Source organism: Primulina huaijiensis, chromosome 8, assembly GCF_012295235.1.
Source record: "Primulina huaijiensis isolate GDHJ02 chromosome 8, ASM1229523v2, whole genome shotgun sequence".
In the NCBI taxonomy this organism is placed as follows: Eukaryota; Viridiplantae; Streptophyta; class Magnoliopsida; order Lamiales; family Gesneriaceae; genus Primulina; species Primulina huaijiensis.
In genome coordinates, this window is record NC_133313.1 from 18648641 (window position 1) to 18660102 (window position 11462).

At 38.2% G+C, this 11462-nt stretch overlaps 1 protein-coding gene across 7 annotated transcripts; it reads right to left on the bottom strand.

The window, feature by feature from the left end:
- Window positions 1–299: 299 nt before the first annotated feature.
- LOC140982916 (uncharacterized) lies at window positions 300–6892 on the bottom strand. Of its 7 annotated transcripts, none has more exons than XM_073449703.1 (14): window positions 6749–6892; window positions 6514–6661; window positions 5973–6091; window positions 5780–5831; window positions 4590–4735; window positions 3917–4060; window positions 3735–3845; window positions 3451–3562; window positions 2399–2539; window positions 2245–2282; window positions 2077–2169; window positions 1366–1449; window positions 766–915; window positions 300–561 (listed from the first exon to the last, which is right to left on the bottom strand). In XM_073449703.1, exons 1-14 carry the CDS (start codon window positions 6815–6817, stop codon window positions 424–426), a joined length of 1545 nt encoding a protein of 514 aa, XP_073305804.1. In that variant the 5' UTR covers window positions 6818–6892; the 3' UTR covers window positions 300–423. The 7 variants fall into 7 exon arrangements, 6 of the variants coding, with proteins under 6 accessions (XP_073305804.1, XP_073305803.1, XP_073305802.1 ...); XM_073449702.1 differs by having other exon boundaries at window positions 4590–4738; XM_073449701.1 differs by having other exon boundaries at window positions 3923–4060; window positions 5780–5861.
- Window positions 6893–11462: the final 4570 nt, after the last annotated feature.

Here is an 11462-nt window from a genome sequence, read left to right on the forward strand (position 1 = left end):
GTTATGCGGTGAGATTGGTAAGTTCCAAGATTATTTTGTTTCATCCTTTTTCATTTTGTGGAACAATATAAATTTCACGCGCAAGGATTATTTATCACGTTCCAAAATTCAACTCTTTATACAATAAAATCCCCTCAACCTCATTTAAAAACATCAATCACATCGAGATCTATTTATTTTTGGGAAAAAAACTAAATTTATTTTATTAAAAAAATTAAACTTTTTTAATTATTCCAAATTTTATTTTTAACTTTTTCGACGATAATACTTGGGGAAAAAAAAGATTGTATAAGCACACGATAGAAAAGTATGTATTAAATTTAAATCTCTGTATACATACCACCCAATATCCGAAATTTTACAGCAAAAACAATATAAAAATTTATTTAATTGTCAGAGATGCAAAATGATGGATAAATAGCGTTATTCAAAACTATGAAAAAGTATGATTACTTCATCAAGATTTATAATCGATGATTCCAAAATAACCACGACTCTAAAGAATCGTTTATATTTTTTTTCCATCTCTCCAACCAGCTTTTCTCGTGGTAATTGAAGAACCTGCCATAGGTATAATGCAAACTCAAAGTTTTATCACTGACAATGTATATATATACTATTTTTTTCAATTATCGTTTCCAGTAATTGACTCAGAAAATGTAATCATGGTGGCAATAATATAAAAACCTGAGGGGGTAGTGGGAGGGCTTAAAATTTTCATACAACACGTAATCACTACTACAGAATGAGCTCTTGTAAACGTACCTCTTTTGCCTGCTCTTGTTCATGTATGATTCTTAGCCGCAAATTTAAAGCGGCATGGTACATTTCATCACGAAAATTTTCAAATAAGGGTTGCTTATTTACTGTCCACAGCAGGAATACAGATTGTTTATTTCCATTTACCGTAATTTTCTGCAAAATAAGAAAAATTATATAGAAACGCTTCCATTTACAACATAAACATTATTTTATCCAAAGCATCTCAACACTAAAATGTCACCAATAAAAACTAAACCAGTGCATCTAGTCCCTTTTATGACTTTGTTTTTCTTTCCGTTTCAACCTTACATTCCTGCAATTTCACCGGTCAACATTATCATATGTAGCCGCATTCTCGAAGCACATTTAATAGGGACTGGTGTGTTATGCATAGTTCACCTCACCGATTCACCAGCAGTCAAGAGCAATTACCAAATAATGTCTCATTATATACACATTCGTTTTGGTCTAATGTCTTTGAATATTGTCTGTGAAACTTCCCAGAATAATAATGCAAGAATTGATTCATGGGATCAAATTACATTAGTGTCTAGCCTAAACATGAAGTATACTCTGGAACAATTATAATGCAATTAAAGTCACCTCCATGTGCAAGACATCATCCTTCCAAAGCTTGTATAAAATCTTGAGTGTATCTTTCTTTTCAACAAATGTGTCATCTGAAATCTACAGACGTTAATATATCAGATGCTCCACAAGAAATTCCTATAAATTAGCTTAAATCTAGTCATATTTAGTTTTCACAGGAATAGTTTAACATCTCAAATATACCGTCAAAACAGGACCATAAAAACATTATTCTACCCTCTCTCACAATTTATAACATGGGATAAAGTTTACTATCCCGAGCAGAAAAGGGTATCGGAGACCATAATAACAAGTTAACATTTTCCAGCAAAGCACACAAAAAAAGAACATGAGGTTAATGCCGAATCAGTGAAGACTATTGAACAGCCTCGAATATATAATGACTAAATACATGAAATTGACACCAAATGTCATAATAATCCAATCTCTCAAAGCTAGTTAAATGCTATAACAACTCGATCCAAGAAAAAGTGTCTCAAGTACAGAATGTAGGAAACATTTGCTACAATATAAGAACAGCTTTTGGAAAATTAGATTAGATGCCAAAAAGGTCTTGCAAGAGTAATCCATCTTGCAGGAAGACTTAAATGTTCCAAGTGGATGAATCAGTACAATGGCAAATTAGTTCGACATCAAGTGACAGCTCCAGTGTCCAAATTAACATGCCAAATAAAAAGCGTCACAATAATAATCTATTAGAGTTACCTTATCAGTCTCAAGAAAACGACCAGCCTTAGACAATAATCTGAATATCCTGTAGGCCTCCCTCCCATATCTCTTCAATACTACCGACTCCACCTATGTAAATATTGCAATTAATATAAGAAGCCACATACATGAAAGAAGCCAAGAATATGGATGAAAACGACATACCTCTTCATTTTGAGCCATTTCAGTGATGCCCTTCAAATCTGTTGAGAGAACAAAAGAGTGAAGCCAGTGCATTATAACACAAGGGGCAAACAACGGCTGATACGCTAACATTTGATGACTGCAGCAGAAAGTAGCACAAAGAGTATGTCCATACCAATACTATAAGTTTCACCATCTGCTGATGAGCGTGTACAGCCAAGCTGGGCAAGTGAAGCTCTAATACGATCAAAATCCATACCAACACCACCATCCTTCTTAATCACCTCATCATATATAGCATTTATTGATAGATGAGCTGAAGGAGAAATTACCAAGTGCAACAACAAGTTCAATTACACAGTAGAACAGATCTTAAAAAACTAAACACCATGATGCGAAAAATCACTGATCGGCATTTAACATGGTCCCTCATAATTCACAGACACCACCTACAAAGTTCTAGATGCACCAGTTGGAAAAATTAAAGAAATCAAATTTAATGGGGCACATGAGCCATGCAGAACAGGTTAACCAGGATACTTCATCCAAGTAACTCACGAGGAGTTGAGCAGTTGTCGTTGGGCTAGTTATGGGCTTAAACAAAATGAACCCAATTTTTAGGCATATCTACAATGGAAAAATAAGAAAGCGTGTGTTAAGGGAGTGTGTTATTCAGTATATCATTTTACTAGGTGTTGTCTAGCTTGAGCTAGAGGTAAGAGAAATCATTCTCTTGTTAACGGTTCTCCCCTGGGGCAGTAATCTTCGCTTTTGAAAATTTGGTAATAGTTTTGTGTTCCTTTATATTTCAAGTCATAGAAAACTAGAAGGGGGTTTTCTTTCCTTTTTGTTCGAGTCGATTTATAGCAAAAAGTTCGTGATCATGACATATAACTAGATAAAGAGAATAGACGCATGTAACATACTAATATGAAACAAGGTCATGTGAAGCTTCATAATGATACGCTTCTGATGAATGACATTTATCAAAGCAAATTATGAGATCAAATGAGATTTAATGTTGCAAAAACTAAAAGAGTAAATAGAGGAAAAAAACTTTACTGATGGATCTCTAAATGTACACTAGATGCAAAATGAAAGATACTCAACAGTCGAAAATGGTCCCACTGTGGATATAATTTCTCAGAGTAACTACCAAGCAACGTAAAGGATGTGCAACAACGTTAAATAAAGTAGATTTGAGAATGAAAACTAGGAATTAATTACCTGATTCTTCAGCTTTCTGCCTGACGGTAGAGTTTTTACTTAGCTCCAAAATTGCACTCAGCACAATCGAAGCCTCATCATTAAGTCTTGTTTTTACATATGAAATGCGAGTCTAAACCACATATGCAAAGAATCAAATGCTTGAGAGAATATGCATCACGATGGACACTCATTAGAGAAATACAATCCATAAAGATTAGCAACTTTTTATCAAGTGTTGCACCCCCTGGTCAAATGAGACTAAAACATAGGCACTAATCCAAGAAGTAACCATTACGACAAACCTTGTCCCTCAAACGTCGTACAAATTCTTCATAGTTTACACGCCACATAACATCTTTCTTTTCACCAGCACCCAACAAATCTTCATCTGGAATCATAGCCTCTTTTTTACGCTACTTAATAAAAAAATCATATATCAAAATTCAATCAAAAATTTGAAAGAAATTTTAAAACAGGGTAGCACGCGAACCTTTCCAAGTGTCACTGTTGCATTCCTTTCTTCGCTTTTTTCTTCAGAAGGAGAGTGTATTTCCACTAAGAATCTTAGTGATTCCATTGGAGCAGCTGCTTCCAAAACACGCTGCTCTACTGTCTGCACTTGTTCAGTCTGTTATTACACAAGGAGCACTAACACGTCAGGAAAAGCTACCAAATGGGTCGGAGAAATGTACAAACTAGTTCAGAATTAACCACCACAATATTAAGAGTTGCCAAGGAGACATTATGCAGGAACAACTAACTGAGCATATTAGAACTCTGAAACAAATACAACCACAACTGAAACAGTGCCTCATCATCTTAACTATTACTCAAATATACTCTAAAACCTACACAACACCACTCAGAATTTCTATAAATTCTATGTATGATTTATCAACTAAGCTTTTCAGTTCGTGACGTGAAATTTTTTATGAGAAACAAATTTCATTAATAATATGTAGAAATTAAGGGTAAAACATACTTCTAACAAATCGCACTAACAAAATAAAATAATAAGAAGTTTGTGACATGAATTAAAATTCATATACATTAGATCGGGTAACTACAGCTTAAAGCTCTATTTTATTGCATGAGGAAGAATTGCTGGGGAAAACTAATTTTGGGGGGAACATAAAACAGAATCAGCAAACGATTACCTTGCCTTTCTTAGCACCACGTCTCCTCGCAGGAGGCTCTTCGTCAACAGGCGCAAGAAATGGCTCAGGGCTAGGACATCGTTCAATAAATCTAAAATTAAGAAGCCTGTTGAAGCTTTCTTTTACAGCTATAGCATCAGACTTTCCTGCTTTAATAGTTTAGAGAAAAAATGTAAATATTATTAAGTGCTCAACAATATGTTTCCTGACAAGTGAATGAACCATGGATTATTCAAAAAAGTTTTAAAATAAAAAAAAAACATTTCTATTATATCAGATTGAGATACGACGTTTGCTTACAAACTTTGTCAGGGAGTGCATATGTCTAAAGATATTCGATTGAGGTTGGATACTGCATATCACCCATGTCAATGTTTCTTTTTAACTAGCTCAACAATGCACAACAACAAAGTATCGACATTCATTAAGACTTGTAGGCATGAATTTGGCCTCAAGGCATCAGAATTCAGAATCATGACAATGATTTTATTTCATACAAACACGTAGAGTGGATGTGTGGCAAAACACGCAAGGATATAATTAGGAATGAAAAGATTATAAGCTATTAAGGTGTAGCCCTCATATATGATAAGATCAGGGAGGACGTATAACATGATTTGGTTATGTGAAGAGGAGACTAAACACAGCCTCAGTCCGACATATCTTATATTGACAGGGTAATGGAAGCATTAGAATGAGGGGTAGGCCATTGAAAACTTGGATAAAGGAAGATATTTTAGATCTTGATTTAAGAGAAAATATGTGGGAAAATCCCTTAGTTGGAGAAATAATATTCTTGTAGTCGATCTCGCAACTAGTGGTAACGTGCTATCATGATAATGATGAAAGACATAGAGTGGATGTTGCGTGACATATATTTGTGTGGAAAAAGGCGGACCCAAATAAAAACCTGAACCAGTCTAGCTAGGATCAGTGATCAAACTATCCAAGGGATTGGGCTATCAAATTGGAAAGCAACGCCCAAATCCCTCCCCATCTCTCTAACAAACATCGTCACCAACAACTCTAAAAACAAACGCAGATGGTATTGGTAGGTAGTCAACAATTTCAGAAATCGTTACCAAATCATTTCCAGATAGCACAATCCGAAGTGACCACCCATTAAAATGTTAACAATAAATCAATCATAAAAATAATAAACATAAAAATATTAATAATACATGAATTACCCGTGGTCTGCTCATTCCTCTCAATTATTCGATTAAGAGAAAGCCTTCCATGCTGAATCAGCCCATGAAAAATATTTAGGCACTGTATCGAAAAGAATTAATAAATAGCTCCAGAAACCAACTTCAGCACCAGAAGGCACGAGTGCAACAACAAATTAACCAGCAAAAAAATTTATCTATGAACAATCCTCACATCACTTCCAAGCTCCTCCGAAACGATTTGCATAAATTTGTGAGCCCTCGACTTGTGAATAATGTTGTCAAATAAGGCAATATACTCCGTCAAAATCTTCGGGGCCTCATCATAAGCACCTAAAATTTAAATGAATTAAAACATTACTTGACCCGAAATAAGTTTTTAACAATCTATCATGAATAACAAGCATGAAAAAATTAGGCTCTGCTAGTTGAAAGATTATAATCATGAGTCCAGCAACTCAAATCATCCAACTTTTAGTCTTCTCTTGCATACCCATGTCATAACTACTTGATCCCCAACATAGCATAGTTTTCATACTCAAAATTCCGGGAAAGGACCAATAATCTCCCTCACAAGAAAAACATAAAATTTAATCCTTTAAAAAAAAAAAACAAAACAAAACAAGCTCACCCCTACGTTCCCCACCTCCACGTCACCCCAAACATTTAGTCTTCAGCTTTCAAACAAATATTTACCAAAACTTTTAAAAAATACTTCTAAAAGAATTCAATTTGAAAATAATTGCCACTTCTACCTTCCCGCTGGGATGTAAAGGGTTGGACACAATTTTGGTTGAATAAAACGCGCAAGCAGTTAATGACACTCTCCTTGCTGAGCTCCGTGAATCGAATTATCTGACCTAGGGTTAGGGCTCCTCGGCGCAATAAACAGTCGCATACTTTCTGCAACGCCAAAAAATTACAAAAAACGTAAATTTAGAGAATAGGAAACGACGCGTGGAGAATGAAAAATCAGATAGGAGTGGTCACCGAGCACTGTTCTCCGTAAGAAGAAGATATTATGTGAGTCGCCAGTAGAATTCCATGCGGCGCCACCATTGCCGGCAAGGATTGGAAGGCCGATCAATTTTTGTCCTAGACTCCATTTTGCAGGACTTGCCTCTTATTTATACTAAAGATAATTATCTTAAATGTATTATCAAATGTGAAATCTTTATAATCGAATTAAAATATTTAATTTTATAATTAATTTTTTTATTTTACAAAAAAAATTTTAAGCCATTTTATATTTTAAATATAAAAAAATTTCATTTTTAATCAAACAACTTTTTAAAATTAAAAATAATTTCATGTTAATTGTTTAGTATTGTTTATCACGAAAATTGCGGGGCGTGCCAGGCACGTGTTCGTGCCAAATGTGAATGATCCGACTTCGTTTATCAAGCGTTGCGAGTCTCGATTCGATCGTTCGTTCTAATTCCCTCGAAATGGCTCCAAAAATAAGAACATGAAATGAGGAATATAATGAAATCAAATGAGGAATTCATAAACAACATCAACATTCATTATGCTGTTATGAATTTTGACCAACATTCTACAATAAAGTTGAAGAAATTAGGAAATAAACTGCTTGGAAAATGGAAAATGAGCAAGCAATTGATGACAGAATTCTGCAGAAGTTGCTGTAGATTTTTTTGTGTTGATTTGTCGGTGTCGTTCTCTGATTATTCCTTCTGCTTTTTGTCACACTCCACGGAGAAGTTTTAACCATATTCCACGATCACTCACGTTGGATCGTGGCTCAACTTCTCGCATCGTGGTCCTCAACTGATACATCTTGGGCTTGTTCATTGGGCCTACTCACACTCTGCTAGTTTTTTTACAATTATTGGGCTTTTAGGATTTGGGCTAAACAATTGCTCCCCGTAACCAATTTGGCCAGTGGGCCAAATTTGGCTAAACTAGTTTTGTGTAAGAGACTCATATCATCTAAGGCTTCCGAATGAGCCCGCACCAATTTGGCCACTGAAAGAAAAAACTCTATCTTGACGAGCTACCAGCTAAACATGTCTTTTCAAAAAATTAAATTCCCTCGCACGTTTCCTGAGCACATCGATTCTTCTGGTGCTCTTCAACCTGGGATTCATGAATATAATCCCTTTGCAATAAAATATTCGAGTTTATCCTCATTCCCCTCAATTAACTCATTCCTCTCAATTAAACCCTCGATTTTCGCACCAACTCCTCAAAACCTCACACATTACCCTCCTTCCTTTGCTCGATACTCCCTTCATCCACTACCTACCACCAATCTCACGCCGGATCGTAGAAGCGCCGCCCTGCCTCAACACCCGTCGTTTCTCGACTACGCTGACCGCCTAAACGACTTTAGTCGACTGCGCACCGCTGCTTGTGGTTTGTCCAGCGCACCATTACGGCCCGCCTGTCCCTCGCGTGGCCCCTTCTTGCCGCAACGCCCTTCGGGGTGTTCTGGATTTCGCTCGCATTTTGGTGGGTTTTGCTCTTCGATTAGCGTGGATTCCCCCTTGCTGTGTTGTGATTCTTTCTCTCGTCACTCACTCGCAGTGCAACTTTCGGGAACAGGTAGTCTTTCGGACGCTTTCCTTTTACTTAACTTAACATTGTAGAATAAGTCGGATGATGCTCTATGGGTTTATTCAAGATTTTTCGTTGATGTATTGGGTATGCTTTGTGTTGTCATATATCTTTGAGCATTCCTCGGTAATAATCAGTGTGCTTTAGCGGTTCACTGTTGCTCATTACATGTGAGAATTCCATGATGTGTGGTCTTTGTTAACGCCAGTGTTCCATCTTTCGATTTTCTTGTATGTGGCATAAGGCGTCTTTCGGATTTCACCTTGTAGGGACAACCAGTAATCCTTCACTCGTGAGCACACATCCTTCTATCCGTCAAAGCCAATCCTTTACACTCAGCGGCGAGTTTGTTATTGGAATGTCTACTCCTGGGTATGTTTTAATTTTGGCTGGGTATACCTTGTCTCAATTTGCCTCATTTCGAATTTTTACCTTTGTAGGTCTTCAAAGAACATTGCTGATGACTCCACTTTGGTGGAAGTGTTTAATCACGTCATTGATCCCTCATACTGCCACATCCCTCTCTCGATTGAGACTACCAACATGCTGTTCCCCCTATCCAATATTGAGTCAAATATCATGTTGTTGAATCGTGATGTTGCGCCCCCTTTTGAATTCGCTAAGTTCAAGTCTCTACCACGAGGTGATACAAATTGGAACACTTGGGTAAATCGGTTGAAAAAGTTTGATGGTGGTACCTGGCGGAAGCAGGGTCTTTACCAGCTCATTCAAATGTCTACTGTTGACACCACCTTCAATGTAGATCTCCTCGAGGGTGCTATCAGGCTGTGGGCTTCTCCCTGTAATTCTTTCATATTTCCTTGTGGTCCCATGTCTATCGCTTTGCAGGATATCCTTCAGTTCACGGGTCTTCCACTCCTTGGGAATGACTTTGCTCGTCTAGTGGATACCCAAGACTTGCCTCAACTTTCTGATCAATACCTGAATCCATCTTCCTATTCTCAAATTATCCGGTCCTGGTGTGCTCTTAAAAGAACTTCTCCTGCCAGCGAGGAGCGCATATCTTTCATGTGGGTGCTGATATGTAAATACCTTTTCTGTCCCTCTTCTGGTAAGCCCACCATGGAATATTTAGCTCTTGCTAGGTCTTTAAGTGTTGGGCACGTGCACAGTCTCGGCGTGATGTTTTTAGGGTCCCTTTATCGATGGTTGAACGTTGCTGTAAATGACACACCCCTTGCTAAACTCAATGGCGCCATGTGGATTCTTCAAATATGGCTCTTCTCTTACTTCCCTGAACTAATATCTCCTCCTGGCTCTCTCACTGAGCACTTGTCATGGAAGGACCTTATGTCCTGTCAAAGTGATTTTACCGTCGCAGATACTTTTTCTTTCTTTCAGTCTTTACCATTTGATAGGACAGCCCGTCGTCCACTTTGCTTCACAATTAGGGTCGAAGATTATCCATGGATTGAGTACACGGCCACTGCAAGGAAGACCGATGTGCGATCCATCGTTGACGCTATCGGAGTTATTATCCTTCACCCGAGATTCTTAGTGTGTGATGGAACATCCCCTCGTGACCAAAGCACTCATTCCTTTGAGTTTTATAATCTAGCACTGTATCCTTCTCAACTCGATTTATGCCCGAGTCTCCCTTCTAGCACATTGTATCTGCCTCACCCCATCAATGACATGATGAAAACGAAACTTTCCCAAAAAAGGTTCACTTCATTGTCTCTCATCGATTTGTCTAAACAAGCGAAATACTTCAAAAGCCCTATCATTGAATATCCCATTACCGTATCTGACGGTTATTCTGATTGGTGGGCTGTAAGGTACACTTCCCTTGTCCCCTCGACGTTAAAAATTTCAGGTATGCACCTTCGCCCTTACACTTTTGTTGCGATTTCTTATTGTCACTGTCTAATCTGTGTAATGTTTCTCTTTGTAGGTACTCAAGATGTTCGAAAAGCATTGGATCTGTCAGTTGCCCGGAACAACAAGAAAGGTAAAGAACCACCAGTCGTCTCTGCTAAATTGCATACCACCAAACGAGGAAAGAAGGAATCAGCGGCTGAACCAATGAGGAGGCGAACTCGGTCCACAACTAAACCACTTCCTGGGACATCTAAACATGTGCAAAGCCCGTCTACTGGTGGCCTCATCGTGGAAGATGACGATTCTTCCTCCGATATAAATACCCCTCTCTCAGCTGATCTAGAAACCGAGTCGGATGATTACCTTCGTTCGGTTATTCCGTCGTCTCCTCGTAAACGCCTGAAGTTTGCTACGGAGAGTCACACCGGTGGCTTGGACGAGAGTCCTTTGGCGGTCACCCCCAATCTCCAGGTAAATGCAACCCCATTTGTTCTCTTTAGTTATGATTTGCAGCTCACTTTCCTGATATTGTAGGATTTGACGGCACGACGAGCCATGATTTCTTCAGTCGACGAAGATCTAGACTTCGACTTCAGCTTTTTGGACTCTGGACCATCTCACACTATTTCTTCATCCAGCCTTCCCTCTGGCTTGGAATTAGCTACGGCTAAAGCTTCACTGCGGCATTTCCTAAGCATGAATCTCAATGCTTTAGGGGATATGGAAAAGACCACCATCTTATCTGCCGTGTCCATCCTAAAAAACAGCCCTGATTTTTCTCTATCCCCGCTACATGATGTGTTGAATATTTTTCCCACCATATTCTCGGCTTTTCATGACTCGATTTCTACGTGTTAAGAGACGCTAATTCAGGTGAACAACTTCAAGGAGCAAAAAAAAAACTGGATGACATGCTCTCTGAAAGAAAGGTTGCGCTTTCCAGTTTACATCAGAAAAACGCTGAGTTTGACGCCAAAGAGGAATTAGTGAAGAAACTAGAGATGGAGCTTGCTCAACACAAAGCTGATATGGTAACTCTCCTACATGACAGTGAAATTTTGAAAGCTTCCTCTGACAGACTTAAGTTTGATATTCAAGGCCTGGGCGAAGATTTAGTGAGTCAGAGACACGCCTATCAACAATGGGAAGACGCCCTGAAAGCAGCAGAACATACTCGGGCAGATTGTCTGTCCAAGTGGGAAGAATTGCGTCGTCTTGACCTTTCTTAAGCACTAGCTTTCACCTTTATCGGGATCTTGGTTTACGTTTGGTACTTTTATGTAAT

What these genes read in the sequence shown, in the direction of transcription:
- LOC140982916 (XM_073449698.1), bottom strand. Translation starts at nt 6,817, where the DNA reads ATGGTGGCGCCGCATGGAATTCTACTGGCGACTCACATAATATCTTCT. An exon ending in GTGGTGCTAAGAAAGGCAAG is followed by an intron (nt 4,061 to 4,589) that starts GTAATCGTTTGC and finishes GTGTAATAACAG; the next exon opens with ACTGAACAAGTGCAGACAGT. An exon ending in TGGTGAAACTTATAGTATTG is followed by an intron (nt 2,283 to 2,398) that starts GTATGGACATAC and finishes TTCTCTCAACAG; the next exon opens with ATTTGAAGGGCATCACTGAA.